This window comes from Rousettus aegyptiacus, unplaced genomic scaffold, assembly GCF_014176215.1.
Source record: "Rousettus aegyptiacus isolate mRouAeg1 unplaced genomic scaffold, mRouAeg1.p scaffold_m13_p_10, whole genome shotgun sequence".
Lineage (NCBI taxonomy): Eukaryota > Metazoa > Chordata > Mammalia > Chiroptera > Pteropodidae > Rousettus > Rousettus aegyptiacus.
The window spans coordinates 11,828,688-11,846,508 of record NW_023416285.1 but is presented as its reverse complement, the minus strand read 5'-3'; the positions used below and the strand labels follow the sequence as shown (position 1 = coordinate 11,846,508).

General features: G+C 42.1%; 1 protein-coding gene, 1 long non-coding RNA gene and 1 pseudogene across 3 annotated transcripts in view; 1 reads left to right on the top strand and 2 right to left on the bottom strand.

The window, feature by feature from the left end:
- Positions 1-121: 121 nt before the first annotated feature.
- On the bottom strand, positions 122-240 carry LOC118608887 (annotated as a pseudogene).
- Positions 241-10,829: 10,589 nt separating this feature from the next.
- LOC118608652 lies at positions 10,830-12,313 on the bottom strand. The gene is made up of 2 exons (XR_004953054.1): positions 11,994-12,313; positions 10,830-10,891 (listed from the first exon to the last, which is right to left on the bottom strand). It is a non-coding gene; the product is annotated as an uncharacterized LOC118608652 (long non-coding RNA).
- Positions 12,314-12,477: 164 nt separating this feature from the next.
- Positions 12,478-17,821, top strand: part of ADGRA3 (adhesion G protein-coupled receptor A3) — a 95,347-nt gene continuing 90,003 nt past the window's right edge. The window contains exon 1 of one of the 2 annotated variants that reach the window (XM_036227552.1): positions 12,478-12,953. In XM_036227552.1, coding sequence (XP_036083445.1) covers positions 12,730-12,953 — 224 coding nt within the window. In that variant the 5' untranslated portion in view covers positions 12,478-12,729. The remainder of the gene's footprint in view (positions 12,954-17,821) is intronic. The other variant, XM_016121270.2, reaches the window with a different exon arrangement.

The window sequence follows — 17,821 nt, the reverse complement described above, 5'->3', positions numbered from 1 at the left end:
TTTTATTTTTTGTTATTATTATTTTTATTTTTTAGGCGAGGCAACCCGTAGTTGACCTCACGGATTGCAAGGACCCTGTCATTTTATAATCCCTTATTTTTTAATTTTTTTTTTTTTTTTACACCTACAGCACCTGGTCTTCCTAGGTGGTCTCCCATCCAAGTACTAACCAGGCCCAACCCTGCTTGGCTTTTGAGATCAGACAGGATCAGGCTTGGTCAGGGCAACATGGCCGTAGACACATTTTTAAATGGATGGAAAAAATGAAAAGAAGAATGACATTTCATGACACATGAAAATCATATGAAATTCCAAGTTCAATGTCCATAAACAAAATTTAATTGGAATATAGCAGTGCTCTTTAACATACATGTTGTTTAGCATTTCTTTCACTAACAGTAGTTGTAATGCAGATCCTCTAGCTGGCAAAGGCTAAAATATTTACCATTTGGCCCTTTATAGAAAAAGTTTGCTGCCCCCTGATTAGCTTGCTGAACACGAAAAAACACAAACCAACTTCCTCTGGAAGTCAGCCCCGTAGATTTACCTACTTCTGCCACAGGTCAAAATTTTGCTGGAGATTTCGTAAAGAACCAGACTAGATATTTATCTTTAAAGAACATTTTAAGGAGCATTGATTTAAAACATTGTTCTTGATTAAGAAAGATTTCTTCAAATTTTGCTTGTCACTAAGTGATCTAATTAACCTAGTAAACCAAGAAGAAATTAAATGATCATACGGATTTACCACCTGTCACTTATTATTATATTATTAGTTTCTGAAATTCCTCATCCTGGCTTCATTCTGCTTTCTCTTTTTCCTCTTTCTCTGCTGCTAATTCCCTCTCTTGTTCCTTCTCTGCTATCTTTTCTCTCAAAGTTTAAAAGTTGAATTCCTTTGGGACAGATGCTAGCTAATCCTTTGGCCTTTCTCATTATTTGTTCTTACTTAGGAAGTCTCATCCTCACCTAGGCTGCAAATAAAATTTATATGCTCTGACCGAAAAAAAAAAAAAAAGCCTCTAGCTGTTGCTAGAAACTCCAGACTATAATAGTGCCCATTCAACACCTTCACTTCAATGCTCAAAAAGAACCTCAGTCTCGACATGCCCCGGCAGCACCCATTACCCTCCCGTACGGGCTGCTCTTCCCCCAGGTTGCCCAGCTCAGTGAATGGCATCCTCACGCATACAGGCAAACCACAAAACGGGGCAGCATCATCTTCCACATCTCCTTCTCCCCCATGTCCTCTAACTGAACAACCACAAAAAATGAATCTGTGTCTTCTTAAAAACTGTATCATTTATATATGTACCTGCCTCTCTCCATCTCCACTCCCATCGACCTACCAGAATAATCTCTAATCTCTGGCTAAAAACACCTAAGCTTTTCCTAGAAACTATTCTTGCGCAGCCCTTCCAATCCCTACATAGGAGCCAAAAGAAGGTTATAAAACTGCAACTTTTAATTGCAACCTCCCTATTCTTTACTCTCTTTGATGGCTTCCCACTGTTACTAAGGTGAAAAGCAACATCCTAAATCAACAAAGCCACAGCCCCTGCGGGATCTTACCCTTGCCGGCCTTACCAGTCTCATCCCATGGCTCAATAACCCCACCATTTGAATCCCTGACAAATTGGTCTTTTCTCATTTTGCCAAATATTCCATTTTCTTTCCAGCAGCAGAAGCTTCCCATAGGCAGCTGTCTTCCCCTGAATTTAGCTAAAATGTTACTCACAATAGAACTCCCTCAAGACCACCTAAGTCCATCAGATATATTAAAGCCATTATCCTCAGAAGGGTCCTGGTCTTCAGAGTCTCTGTCCCTAAGTTCCCAAAAATCTCCTTGGTCCCTCTGCAAATTTACTCACCTTTTCCCCAGTGACCTGATTTACATTCGAAGAAATATTTAAAAGAACAGTGAGGTTAACCCATTTAAAAAAAAAAAAAAAAAGGATTTCATTAGGGCAAAGTGTACCTCCTGGTTTCATAGTTTTTACGCTTATATAATCACATTTTTACACTTACATATTTAAGAGGCTTCCTTCAAGAGATTCTTCATGTAACAAATAAGATACAATCTGATGATCTGTCCTCTACTGACGTCAAAAAATTGAAAAATATATTTACAATTTTTGCAGTCAATTTTAAAATAATTTTGTCTTTTCATTAAAAGTAACTACATCTACAGAATTTTTAAAAAATCAAATCATAAAAAAGGTACACAAGAAAATGTAACTCTCCTCACCATCCACCCCACTCCCATGAGGTCAGATATCCAGTATTAAGTTTCTTTCTATCCTTCTAGACATACTCCATGTATACACAGGACAGACACACACGCACGCACGCACACACGCACGCACACTTATAGAAATGAGGATCTACCATAGCTCTCTTTTCATTTAACTGGGAGATCATTACACATCGGCGCATGGAGATAGATCCTCTTTTTCTATTTCCTCAAGTCTTCACTTGAGGTGAAGTGCCCTCCACTTGTGGTTTAACAAAACTTATCAAACCCATTCTGTTTATTCAACTTGTTAGTAGACATGTGTTATTTCCAATCTTTTGCCATTACAAAAAAAAAAAAAATGCACCAATGCTCCGTGTGTGTTTTTGCACACATGTAGATAGATACTGATCTGAAGGGAAAATTCCAACACATGGAATTCCTATATCAATGGCATTTGCTGTAAATCATTTTGGAAGATGATACCAAATTGTCCTACAAAAAAGTTGCAACACTTGTGTACAGCATGGTGATTATAGCTAATAACACTGTATCATATACTTGAATGTTGCTGAGAATAAATCATAAATGTTATCACAAGAGAAAATAAATTATAACTATGAGACAGGATGAAGGTGGTAGCTAATACTATGGTAGTATTTATTTTGCAATTTATAAATGAATCAGATAAATATGTTGATGCCTTAAACTGATACAATGTTATGTGCCAATTATATCTCAATAAAGCTGAGGGAAAGAGAAAATAAAAATTGTATTCATTTGTATTGCCTCCAGCCTTGTAGGAGGTTGGCTTCTTTATACCTGGAAGTCACAAAATACTATCTAACTCTTTGTTTCCAACCTGATGGGTGGAAATTAGTATCTCGATTTTTGTTGGTGGGTTTGCTTTCTTGCATTTCTTTAATTACTAGTGAGGCTGAACATTCTTTCATATTGTCCACCTTTTATTTTCTTTCTGTGAGATAGCTCTTTATACAGTTACTTGTTGAAAGTTTTCTTATTGATTTGTATTTTTATATAGTAAAGAAATTATTCCTCTACTATATTTGTTGCAGTTTTTGGCAACGTGACTTTTGATTTTTTTATGGACTTTGTTCAGGCAGAATATAAAATTTTATGAGATAAAATTTATCAATTTGAGCTTTGTGTCTTGCTATGATATATATGTGTACACACACAATATATATGTGATTATATATACACATAAATTATTTCAAATGTTTTATATTTTTATATTTAAATATCTGATCCCTCTGTTGTGGGGAAAAAAAGGAATTTGGTGATAAGTAGTGAGTAATAAGAGCTGGTAAGTTTTAAATAGCAATTATTCTTTGCTGAAGTAATTTAAGGAGCTTCACAGCAGTAATTATATGGGTATGTTTGTCCTCTCTATCTGACAATGAATACCTTGAAGGCAGTGACCAAGCCTGTTTTATTCATTTAATTTGCTTTCAGCATTCAGAACAGTGCTTTCTACACAATAAACTCAGTAATAATCTTCATTCGTTTATTCAATAAAAGGAATAAATTCTGAAAATAATTTTTAACTTTAAAGTTATAGTAGTAATTTATGCACATTATAAAAATAACAAATAATATGAAGAAAAATATAAAGAAGACATTAAAGTTTAATTGCAAGCCTCCCATCCAGAGAAAACCACGATTAACTTTTTGTAACTTTGCCTTTTTTTTTTTTTTTTCACTATGTGACATACTATTAGAGGTGAAAATAGTACAGTGGACAGTTTTTGTTTGTTTGTTTTTCCTGCCATGAAGTATATGTATTTGGAGAACTCATTCCACTGGGCACTTTTTGCAGGGAAGTGTATTTTCGGCCCAGTCCAGGTCAGTCAGAGGGCTTCACTGACCCCACCCGTCCTTCAGGGATGTGGCCCAGGACAGGGCAATCATGTCCCTCCCTGGAATCACTGGGAGAGAAGACGTTTCTGGTTCGTTCTGTTGTTGTTTTACCTTACGCTGGAATTCTACCATGGGAAGATGATGTAAGGGTGGAGCTGCCAGCAGCTCTCCAATTACGGGGTGAGGAGTTCTTGCCAGAGAACAAAACCCACACAGTGCGAAGAGATGGAGAGAGAGACAGACCTGGGGACATTGCCTCAGCTTCTGGATCCAGCCAAGCCTGAAGCAACTTCCTGTTTACATGAACCAGTATACTCCTTTTTGTGTTAAAACTAGTTGGAGTTGTGTTTCTGTCACTTAACACCTGAAATAGTTTTGACAACATAGGAATAGTTTTTATAGAATTTCATGTTGTTATGATGAGGGACCTAATAAATACCTGACTCTTGACTTCCTCCTTTCAGAGTCCTACTGTGGGGTGGGGGGTGGAGGGAAGTTGGGGGACAGATACACGAAGTAAAGAAGAGTAAAAGCAGAACATATTCTTAGCTAACTGTGTAACCAATAATCTCTGAGTTCTCAAGTAGAAGTGAGTCATGACACTGGACAGGGCCCTTGACAGACTCTCCCTCTCTAACACTTTTTATATATTCCTATATTAATAAGTTGTCAGACAGGTTGTTTTGACTATATATTCCCATCAGGAGATTAGAGAAGCTAATTAAGTGGATTTAGAACTTAATATACAGAGCTTTTATAGCCAAAAGCTTTCAAATAAATGAGTAACTTTTCCTGATAAGAACAGACTTTGGAGTCAGACGGCTTGGGTTTTTCCATTTTTAATCTAGCAGTGGCCGTATAAAATAGTTTTAAGGGTTAAGTGCAAGTATGAGAAATTTCAGTGAACAGTCAACCGAGCTGAGAGCTGACTTCATAAAGAAAACTTCTGCTTAAGTTACCATATAATAATCAAGTCGTGGTAATTTGTAGTCATGAAAAGACAAACTAATGAACAGGAAAGTACTATTCATTCTTTAGTTTATTTGGTCATTCATTCACCTATTCACTCAGCACACATTTATGGAGTACCTACTGTATGCCAGGTACTGTTCAGGTGCTGGGGATACAGTAATAAACAAGACAAAAGCTTTCCCTTCATGGAACGTACCTCAAGAACATCTCTTGCATATTAAACTAAATTCAGAATGTACAGATATTAATCTGTATGGTGATGAGTATTCACTCGGAAAGGGATCAGGACAATTGAGGTCATTATCTGGACAAATAGAACTGTTAAACTCAGGCAGTGTGGAAATAATGGGCTTGCTTTCACCTGAATTTTCTGTATAATTGCCTCAGTTCTCCATTTTCCTTTGCTAGTAAACTAAGAATTGTCTAAGAATGTTCACAGCAGTTAATTTTGGAGGAATTTAGAGATCTAGAGACGAAAGGAGCTGATGTATATAATTGTAACGTAGTCTTATTAAAGATTAAATGCTTTTGTAATTTATTCTGTTTATATGTTGGGATTACACGGGCTGTTTTTCTCCATGATTTATTCCATCCATTACTTCTTTACCTTTCCTATATTACTAGCATGTAGGGGCAATTATTAGTCCTTCAATTTTGCGGGCAGGGAAACACATACTCAGTGAGAGACTTGTTTAAATCATAACTCAGAACTAGGTGTATCAGAAAGTCTGACTACATGTTTCTAAGGGACATCGGTCACACCTGCAAAAAGTTCCCAGCTCTCTGGTTCAGGTTTTCATGTGAACCAAGGGGATATGACCTTACACACATTCACTAACCTCTTCGGGTTTCAGGTTCTTCATGTGGAACATGAGGCAATGGCTAGATTCAAGTTCAACTAACAGTAATCACCTACCTTATGCAAATCATGTGTTAGGTGCTTTCTATGCTATCATATTAAATTACATTTAAATCAAACCTCACAACAAATAAAGAAACTTAGTCCCGAAAAAGTTAAGTAACAGTAAGCATTTGTGATCTTGCTTCCCAGCATGTCATCAGTTTGGCTCAAATAAACTCTAATAAAATTTTTTTTAAAAAAAATTCGGATACTTGCCTAAAGTAACCCAGCTAAAGATTGGGTCAATATATTAATCCAGATCTCCTGACTTAAAAAGTAAATGTTTTTTCCTCTTTACTTTAGTATGTTTCTCCATATTTCAGCATTCTATAAAGTTATAGAAAAATATACATTCATTTTGACTTACTGACATATAAACAATCCTATTATCCAAAATACATAAGTATAATAATTAAAATATCTAAATTAAAATTTAAAAGTTTGATTAACTTTACATAACTTAATCATTTATGATTTAGTAATCTTTGAGGCTTCTAAGTGATAGAAGAGGGTATTAAAAGTATATTACAGAAATCCAAATATCAAGGTGTTCAATGTGTTATCAACATACTGATCCAGAGGTTGATTCAAAATAGTAATTTCTTTATTGAGAAACGCATACTTTCGAATATAACGTCTCATTCTGTTCAGTTCAACAAATGAATCTTGATATGTTAACTGACACTAAGGAAGAAGAATTGTTATTTTTAGATGGAATTTTCATGATTGGCATATCTGCTACTATGCCTATTATTAAAGTTACTAGCTGGTTGTAGGTTTTAATTATTATAGCTGGTACATAGGACTAAAACATATAACATCGATAGCTGATATAATAAGACAGGAGATGTACATTTGGGAAACAGATACTAAGGCAGCTCGTATCTATTAGATACTGCTCGTCGGGGAAGCTATCTACATGTCTGGTATGGACTATATTTCTAAATTTCCCCAAAGTCTGTTGTTTTATCTGTCATGCAATTTGTTTCCTATGTTACTTTAAAATAATTCTATTGTAAAAATAACAGGAAAAAAAGGAAAAATGGATGACACTAAGTAGAGAAGTAAATAACTTGTGAGACATGGTAGTCACAGAAAGAACAAGGAGAACAAGTACACGTGTGGTGAATGGATAAAAGTGATAAGACAAGTGAGGAAATTACAGGTAGAAAAGGACAGAAGAACTGTATATACACAAATATGTATGAGTTGCACAAGGCATATGTGGTACTCAATATTTATAGAGTTGAAAATCAGCCATCCATTGGTGACATCCAATCTGGTCCAACATGTCCTCCGTCAAAGAAGCACAAATAAAATCCATAGCTGCTTATCAGGAAAATCACAATTGTGGCCAGGCAACATTGCCCCCGCACGCCTCTGAGAGAGATGTTGGCCCTAGATGTCTTAAATCAGCTGGGTTGTCTTGCTCAAATTTCAACTAGTAGTGGAGAAGGATGATGTGGTTGAGTTAGAAGAGAGAAAGACAGACAAATGGATTAACTCAGTTTATATAAACATGGTGAGACCCAATATTTAGGTGGTGTGTTCTCCCATCTGTTTGCATCCTATCCTTTGTGAATTAACCTACCCATCTCTTTCCCTACTTCTCAGTATGCATTTTAAATGGATATAATAAGCCGTGTGATTAGAGCTTCTTAATTTGGACCGTGGGTCTCTCTGTTCCATGACCTCGGTGCTAACCTGCGTGGTCATGTACGTGAAGATGACCATTACATCAAGGTAATTCCCCATGTGGCACTGCTGGCCAATTTTTGTTTCATTTTTCTTTATATTTACGATTGATGGTAATTACATTGCAGTGGGTAAAAAATATATAATTTCAAAATGATCTCTGGTCATCTAAAAGGAGCATTTAACTGTCACAGGGATACAATCCAGTAACTGGCTGTAGCAGACAAATAAGAGAAGAATTCATGGTTCAGCAGGATAAAATCAAACCACTTTAAATCTGGTTCCAGTTCAAGCTTTCATTTTGAAAGATGAGATTTAGTGACTTGTCAAAGGTCACTATTTCTACTAACTGTTAAGCCAGAACAGGAGCTGAGCTGTCTGAAGAAGCTTGGGAGTTATTTGAGATACTATTGCTGTTCCTATCTGGGTCCTGGATAATGACCAAACACACATTCTAGCACATGATATGTAAAGACTAAAAATATAAACCACAGCTGTCACAATAAATAGTTTGGCATTAAATGATATGAAAATAAACAGAGAATGTCTCTTTATTAATGGGGTTTATAGAGGTGTCACTGAGACATTTCAAGTGGTAAAAATTGCTGTTCTTTCTGTCAATTTGACCATGAATTTACACATTTCCATTTGCTTCCAGAAGACTAAACTTTATTCAATCTTTTCAAGTTAGTTGGTTTGGGGTGGGAGTTTATGCTCACTTATGCAAAATATTTTATTCAAAAAAGCTTTTACGCACTGGCTAATATATTTAAAGAACTGCATTAGATGCTTGGAACATAAAGATGAATAAGATTTAAAGTATGTGTATCAAGAAACATTTGGGACTTCCTACTATATGCCACGCACCGCTCTAGGCACTAGAAAACCATGGTAACGGTGGCTTAAACCAGAAAATAATCTTCATCAATAAAAATAAGTCACGAGGCTCGATTGGCAGCTATGACCTCGGTGATCCAAATGGCTTTGGTCTTCCCATTTCCTTTTATTATTTTGGAATTTTCCTTTAGGCTTTTGACCTAGTGGTCACAAAGTGCCAGTTTCAGCTTCAGGTAGGTATCATGTCCTCACAATACCATCTCCAAAGCAAGAGGAATGAGGGTAGTGAGAGAGGTCTCTATTAAGTATCTTTTTATCACACAAAAATTTCTATCCTAAGGCATCAGAGCAGACTGCCCCTTAGACTGGCATTGATGACAGAACTTTCTGTGATGTTGGAACCATTCTCTAATTTGTGCTTTCTAAAACGGCATCTGCCAGCCACATATAGCTAGTGAGCACTTGAACTGTGGCTAGTGTGACTAAGGAACAGAATTTCTAGTTTTATCGCGTTTAAATTTAAATACTCACATGTACCAGGTGTCCACCATATTGGACAGCACAGCCTTTGATTCTTTGGGGCTACAGCTAGGTTATGGCCACCAACTGTCACAGGGGAGGCTGGGAAAAAAATAAGCTTTTTCGGTGTCCAAGGGAGGACAAGTTTGCGAATGGTTCTTTGGCAACATCCAAGAGTGTTGTAAAAAGTAAACAAGACTGAGTGTTGCAGAGGCTGGTATTGTAGTGGGGGAAGCGAACAATATAAAAATGTAAATAAATTTTTAAAAGTAGCTATTTTCAGGTTCAAACAAGCCATGTTATCTAGACTCAGTCTATAGACGGCTGGTCTAGATTCTAGAGTAACATAGTAGGGAGTGATTGAAGGTGGGAGGGAGTAACTTAAGGAGGTTGGGAAAAGCCTCCAGGACTTCATAGGCTGGTAGAGAATGAAGAAGACTGGCATGTAAAAGCAATTGTTAATAAATAGGGTGGAATATACATTGATACACACATGTTTATATATATATATATATATTTACACACATAGTTAATGCAATGTCTATATTAAGAGGAAAAACAAAGCATCTTTGCGTGTTTCCCTGGTATCTCCTACAAGCCTTGCATAACATAGCAGGATCTGTAGCATAGAAGCTTTGGAATGTGGTCCATCTACCACCCTTAGAGCAGCAGTTGATGCAATACAGCTCTAATGGACTATGTATATGTGAAGGGTTAACGAGCAATTTCTCAGTTTCTATAGGATGTTCGAAAGTGGGACAATCACAAACACAGTAAAAACTTTGAAAGGGCCTATTAAGTCCTACAGCTTCAAATGGCATGATGTTCTTGACGCCTGACAGGGGTTGTTAGGTGGGATCAGTAGTAGACAGACCTGTCTGGCAAGAGGCTGTCAGGGCTGGAGTAGCGTAATTAAAGTGAAGATTTTGGTGTGACCTAGGGTAATTGACAGTAAATTTCAGACAGTATCATCTTCTGAGATCTTCGTAAGTATGAAAAGGATTACTTCCCTGTCCTTATGGACCCCCACTGGTACAGGATGATAACAAGTGAGGGTTGTGTGCATTCAAAGGGTCAGAGTGTTGAAAGTTATACTTTCTAAAGCCCTTTTCAGCTTTTGAATACTCTTATTTCGTGATCTATAATGATTTTTATTTTCAAAGATGGTATGAGTAATATCTATGCAAGAATGACTGAAATTACCCATATAATAAAACATTTCCTCTGTATTTCTCCTTGGATTCATACCACTTGAGATATCACTTTTTTCTTATAATTTTATACTTTATATAGCTTTCTCACCTATAGTAAAGTAGCACAAACAAGGCTGTGTACCAAATTGATGTTGCTACTTGTAAACAACATTCAAAAGAGACATGCACATAGATTTCAACCACAGGCTGAAATCGAGTATGTGAAAATATTCATGGATCTAGGTTCACATGAGAATTTGTGGCTATGACACCGGTAATATGGCTATTAAAAACTCCCATATTGTATAGTAAGAAGTTTTTATCTTTATAACGAAAACAAATGATGACTAGGATTATTTTGTTAAGGAATAACGATTCTTTAAATTCAAGAGAAATGTGACCAATTTCACCCACTTAACACAGAGGCATCAGTTTGCCTTCTAAGCTTATTTATAGATTTAAATCTCCTCCATGAGGACGATCTCCCACTTCTTCTATCCATCAAGTATTGAGACCTGCAGTGTTCAATACGGTGGCCGGGATGCACCTTGGGCTATTTACATTTAATCAAAATGAAATAAAAGAAATTATCTTCTTACCTCACACTAGCTACATTTCAAGTGTTAGCCGCCGATAGTTGCCGGATCAGACCACACAGATCTAGAACATTTTAATCACATAACATACTATTAGCGAGGACACTGTTAGGTTTGCATAGCTTGGCCTTAAAAAAGTTGGCCAAATGAAGTGCTATTCAAATTTAATGCAATAGTGTATGTTCAATGAAGGCCATTTAGCTACTATTGAGAAAGGTCCAGTTATATAGATTCCTGAGACTTGGTTCCTAAGATAAACTCTGTAGGGACCTTAGGCAGTACCGGCCTTAGATCCGGACAAGAAACCCCCCCATCCTGGGCTCTGTGTTCTAGATGGCACCATCCTAGCTCTCCTCTCCAAGGGGTGAAAAATCCCCATGGCCAAGGGATGTATTCCTTGAGAGCCAGTGTTCCTTCCTTGTCCAAGGGACCTGGGATCCTGGAATTCACTGATGGAAAGCTACTTCCAGGTCCTCCCAAATGGAGGCCCAAGCAACTGCTGTGTGCTCTCCTAGGCCCATGGAGCCGCCAAGGGTTGTTTGTGTGAAGGTGTGGACAGAGCTTGGCTGAGTGGGCTGGGGGACCTGGGGTGTCCACACAGGTGCAGCAAGCCTCTCCCGTTCAGGAACGGAGCTGGTACAGGAAGTAAAGCAAGTAAAAATGTGTTGGCCAAAGGAGGAGGTGCGGCTTTGCTGCCTGCCATGTTTCAGGGTGGAACGCGAAGGTATCGGGGAGCTAGCTGTGTACACACCCGGCCTCCCAGGTTGTTATTAAGGTGTATTTCTCAAGGCAGGAGAATAGATTTTGTTAGCTTAATATATTCCTTGTAAATATTTAAGCATAGGGTATGTGAGCCCTGGTCTTGCAAACAGTAGGGCGGGGCCGGTAGCCTTATAGAGATGAATATGCAATCGATTCAGCTGGGGTTTCTTGGCCATTTTGCTCTCCATTGCTTTAACTGGTTGCATCAAAGATACAGGAGGTATCTTTGGCTGTCAGAGGGAAACTTCTTTTATAAAGGTGCTAATCCAGCGAAGCCCCAATGCATCCTTTGCAGGGACCAGAGCCTGAGTTGTTGAAAGCCAGAAACATCTCTGAGAGTCCAAGCTCCTGGAGAGGAACCTGTTCCTAGTCCTAGTGTACTTGGGACAAATGAGACTACTTACGGTGTGGCAATAGAAGGCTTGAAATCCCTTCCGGGGAATGGGTGGGAAGGCGATTCCTTTAAAGATAGTTGATTTAGGACACTTTCCCTCGCTTTTCCTTTCTCCCAGGAAATTCAGCCCTCCTCTTCTCCCTCACTCCAGGCCCGGGGTCCCCAGGCGGAGCAACGGCCCCGAGGGGCGCACCGGGAGGCTTTGTTTGGAGAGCCGCCTCGGAGCGTGTGCGAGCGGGGCTAGCACGCACGAAGTCTGGACCTGCACGTTCTTCCGCCGGCCCCGAGACCCGCACGACTGCAGAAGCCGCGGCCGAGGCCCGGGGTCCCGCCGCGGGGCGGGTGGGCGGGGCAGGTCCCGGAGCGCGCTCCTCCTTCCCGGAGCCGCGGGCGGCGGGAGGCGCGGGGAGGGGCGGCGGGGAGGCGGGGAGGCGGAGGGGGTGGGGCAGGACGCGGGAGGGGGCGGGGAGGGGCGCCGCGGGCAGCCGCGGGGGCTGGAGGCGGCGCTCCCGCCGGGGTGCAGAGTGGCGCTGGGGCCCGCGCGGCCGTGACCCCCTGGCTCCCCGGAGACCAAGCCCGGCCGCAGCGGACAAAGGAGCATGCCGGCGCCGAGGAGGGCCCGTCCTCCGGCCGCCATGAGGCTCCGGGCGCCGCCGGGCCCGCGCCGCGCCCCCGCCCGCCCGGGCGCCGGGCCGACCCGCTAGGCCAGCGCGCCAACGCTCGGCCCGCAGGCCCCGGCCCGCAGCATGGAGCCGCCGCTGCTGCTGCTGCCGCTCGCGCTCCTGGCGCTGCTGGCGCTGCTGGGCGGCGGCCCCGGCGCCGCGGCGCTGCCCCCGGGCTGCAAGCACGACGGGCGACCCCGGGCGGCCGGCAGGGCGGCCGGCGCCGCGGAGGGCAAGGTGGTGTGCAGCAGCTTGGAGCTCGCCCAGGTCCTGCCCCCGGACACGCTGCCCAACCGCACGGTCACCCTGTGAGTAGCCCTTGCGTCTGCCCTCGCCCTGCGGCGCTCCCGCGTCGCCCCGCCTCCCTCTGCGCAACTTCGGAGCGGGGTCCTGCCGGCACCCACGCGCCTTTGTGTGAATGAAGCTGCGGGCGGGGGGCTGCTGGGCGATGAGCGTGGCCCGGGCGCATTTCGGGCGAAGGCTGGTGTGAACCGGCCTCCGAATCGCCTTCCCGCCCCGCTAGTTTGCAAAGCAAAAGTTTTCGGGTTCACCCGCGCGCCCCCGCGCTGCCTGGGCGCAGCGCTACTGTCGCAGCGCGGTGCCACGTGAGGATGCGAGTAAACAGGCAGTGGGCAGAGTTACAGCTCATTCATCCTGAGCTCGGACTTCGGAAAACCGCGCTGGAGTCCCAGCGCCAGCCCTCAGCTCTGCTCGTGAAGTTACACTCGGAGGCTGGTTGCAGCGTTATCAAATACAAGGACTTTGGCCGTCCCTGTGTGTGATCCACCCCCCAACCCCCAGATCATTGGCCTTGCCGTTTGCTATCTTCGTTTTATTACAGTTAAAGAGCACCTTTTGAAATGAAGTTGTTAGTAAGGGCTGGAAACATAATCGGGAAGAAGCCGTGTACCGTCCAGCCTCGTTTAAACGTGTGTGTGAGCTCAAATTTAAAACCCGAGAACTTCGGGATTGGAAATTGTCGGTTTGTTAGCCTTTCCACCTCGAGGGACTTGATTTTCGGATTGAGTTGGCACCTAGAAGGAAAAGTTTGGGGCCTCTGAGTTTGTGCTGAGAGTCACGGTTTTGCAAGCGTGGTTCTGCTGATTCCAGCTGAACAGTTGGCCCAGCGACTCTTGATTTTATTTTCTGAACCATGAATTGGTTTGGAAAAGTTTGAAAGTGTTTCTAATGGTTATTTTGCCGACGTGAAATATGAGTCGGTCTCCTTGTTTTGGTTGGTTTCCTAAAAAAGAATCAAGGCTGCCACAATGAAAACATGGAGGCCAGGGGAGCAGCGTGACCCATGAAAAAACTTAAAATGTGGTTTTTCATTTAAGCGCAACTCGGGAGTGTGTGTGTGTGTATTTATGGAGGCATGAAAATAGGTAAAATCGTTTTCGTTTTGTTTGACTTCTTTACCAACAGTTGACCATTTGGTGGTAGCAGCAGCTGTATTTGTTTCTTAGCCAGATTCTTTGAAGTGGAAATGTAGGGTGTGGGGCCTTAATTAGAGCCTTGAGCCAAGTGGAGAAAAAACCCCTGTGTCGAAGGTGCCCCTTGTTACTCTGCAGAAATTGGTCATCATACATTTGGGTTCTAGATCAGAGGCGCTTAAGCCAATTCAAGTTTAGGTCGACTTTTTCCAGAACGTCAGCAGTTCTTACTGGATTAGATCAACAACTTGTAAACTGTTGATTTTGCTTCATAGGAAAAAAAAAATGATGTTGTAGAGAATCACTTTTCAGCATATTATCAGTTAAATTGTTTTACTTAATTTTTCACAAGCTGATAAAAACATAAGTGCCTTTGAAATGCCATTTTAATCCAATTACTTTGCTCCCGAAAGGTTTTAAGATTGAAATGAAATTAGCAAAATTTAGCGAGTCAGAAGAAATTGTAATTTAAGGATCAAATAAAACCGATGTTCTGGATGAAATTGATTTAAGATGTATTGGACCTGGAAGAGGGTCTTCTGGGCCAGTCCCCTCATTTCATTAGGGAACGAATCAGAGGGTCACTGTGGATAAGGGATTTGCCCAAGTTCTAGTGAATGAACTGTTGGGCATCCATGTCCCAGATTCTTGTCCTGCGATTCAGATGCTTCTCATCTTTCGCACTTGCCTTCCTTTTTCTTCTCAGTTCAAGACCGTTTTTGTTGAGTGGTTCTTTAGGTGGTAGGAAGATGTTGAGCTTTGGACAAATGTTCGTTCGCCAGGGCTGCTGTAAATCACCACAAACGTAGTGGCTTAAAACAAATTTCTTCTCCCACAGCTCTGGAGGCCAGAAGCCTAAAATCAGGGTGTCAGCAGGATCACCAGGCTTCCGAAGACTCTAGGAAGGAATCCTTGCTTTTTTAATCTCCTGACCTCCCTTGTATCATAGCAATTCCAGTCTCTGCCTGTCTTCACAGAGTCTTCTTCTCCACGTGTCTCTGTCTCAAATACTCTCCTTTTTTCTTATAAAGATACCAATTATTGAATTTAGGGTCCACCCGAAGTCCAGGATAATTTCATCTCAATTTTCCTAACTTAATCTGCAAATAAGGTCACTTTCAAAGGTGCCAGGAGTTAAGACTTGGACGTATCTTTTTGGGGTACACTATTCAGATCACTGTAGAATATAAACATGACTTTTTTTTTTCACCAGGAACATGGGGAGGGATTTGAGGGGGAAATCCATGAATAAATGTCTGAATACTGTCTCAGAACAGTATGGTAAATGCTCTAACACTTGGTGGTGCACATATAGCCAAAGGAACACAGAGGAGGTCAGCCAAGACCCCCCTTGAGGCACAGATGGTGGGATCGAGGGGCTGGGGATCCTCAGGATCTCGAGAAGGCTGAGAAAGATAATTATGAAGGAATTGATGAGAGGGGGAAATGAGGAGATGGAAGCCGGGAGCCCCCAGCGTGCCCACCTGCTTAGAGAGGACGAAGTTGCATGCAGTGCGGTGCTATTGATGTGGCGAGAATGTCAGTGGCAAGTGTCCACTGCCCTGGTCAGAAGGGAGGTTGTAGGGGCCAGCCGAAGAACAGGCAGGCTCTCTGGTTTGAGTTTTAATCTCTTAGTTGTGGCCAACTGTTTTGAGCTCATGTGTGATGCGGCTGCCTCTTGGAAAATTGATAGGAGTTGGCAAGGATGGGATAAATTTTTTCTTTTCTTAATATTGAGAAAATAAGGCCTTTTTCTACTTAGTAGATGAACTAGACTTAAACGTAGTGTAAAGCTCAGAACCTTCCACTGTCTTAGTGAACAACACTCATTTCCAAAACCCCATTTATTGGGAGTTCTAGCAGAAATTCTTGGCGTGACCACACTTGTTCCCTGTATTTCATGTAGCCTTTATTTATTAAAGTATTAAACTGCATTTATGATTTTTTTTGCACACACATGGAATAAAAATTTAACCATATCTAATGTTTTTTTAGGAATGTAGTAAATAATTTAAAATTCTATGTCTTATGTGAAATGCTGCTCAATATTTTAAGTTTTAAAAATTTTGAAGACTTCGGTGATAGTTTTACAAATCTAGCCCTTGCTTTTCAAATGTTAGTGTTTCCTCATGATGCTATATAGGGATTCTTAACAAAGGTTTTTTTCTTTTTTTAAAAAAAACATTATTTATGATTTGTCAAGTCACTTCAGGACAAAGTCTGGATTTTTCTCAAGACTTTAATGGATCAAAATAGTGCATGAGTTTGGGGTTTACTTTATAAAATGTTTATTTGCTATCCAAGAACTGATAATTGGACATCACCAGTGCGTCCAGCTCCGTGCCAGGTACACAGAAAGGAATGCTTGTATTCAGAAACCTAGTCTAGTTGGGAATACAGGATTTGCCCGAAAGAAGCAGACATTTAGGGAACAATTACGGAATGTCTGTAATTAAGTAGTAAATCCTGTACAGCTGACTTTTTAAATGATTTAGGAAGCCTGAAAAGGGAGAGATCAGCGGAGCCCTGTAGGCCCTGGAAGATTTTTTATTGTCCTGGAGGAGTTCGGACTTGAGCATGGCCTGAGGGAAGGGAAATACTGCATTGAGTTGTGGGGAGAGAGCACTGAGTTCCAGTGAGGGGTGGTGACCAACCGACCTCCTGAAGCTGAAGACAGTTTCCGGCACCATTGGTCTGTACATAGGATTTAAAACACCGGTCTGGGTAAGATCAGTTAGGGGAGATTGTGCAGCCAGGAGGAGGCGATGGCCCAGGCAGAAGCACCCTGGGACAGGGAGGGGCCTGAGAAGGAGCAGCTGGCGGGGCAAAGGGAGCAACTTGGTGTATCTAGAAGCCAAGAGAAGTTCAGGTCTGAAGAGATAAAGGAGCATGGCAGTGTAGAGATGCTGAGAGACCTAGAACAGTAAGACCAAGGAGTGGACCGCTGGGTTTGACAGCTTGGAGCTTTGGTGGCTTCCATGAGCTGTATCCGTGGACCGGGGCACATAGCGGGCAGGTTGGGTGGCTTGGGGCGGGGGTGGTGGTGGTAAGGATGGTGGTAATGGCACCCAGATAAGGAAGAAGTTTGGTGCGAAGGTTTCTTAGTAAGAAATGGGAATGTTAGAGCATGTCAGAATATGGTTGGGAATAATTCAGGAGAGGGAGAAATGGATGGTGAAGGGGGTGAGATGGGAGGGGAGCTGGAACACAGGGGAGGGGTTGGCTTCTGATGACAGCGGGGCATTGCATCCCCGCACAGGGATGCAAGGAACAGTGTGGAGCGTGGGCGTTTAGAAGGCAGGCAGGGCAGTGTGAGCGCGAGTGGGCCGGAGCGGGGGTTCCTGCCCCATCGCTGTTACTTTCTCAAAGATGCAGCGGCAGGTTGAGGGAGGAAGAGGCAAGCAGGTGGTGTGGAGGGGAAGGTGAAAGGGGTGAAGTGGCCCTTTGGGAACGTGGGAAAGCGAACGCACTGGGATTGCAGCAATGTCCACAGAGCAGAGTCGTGTCCATTTCTGCCTTGTCACGAGAGTGAAAGGGAGGTGGCCAGGTGCATTTGGCCTAGAGATGCAAACAGTTGGGAGTAACCAGGCTGCTTTGCCAGGTGAATACCACAGTGAGATAGGAGCGAAGTGATTTTCTTGGATAGCCCTGCAAGCTGGTGTGGCCTGAATTCCTGCGGGTCAAGGGTTTTTATCTTCGAATGCAAAGTCTTTCATTCCCCTGTAGCCTTGATTCCCAATACT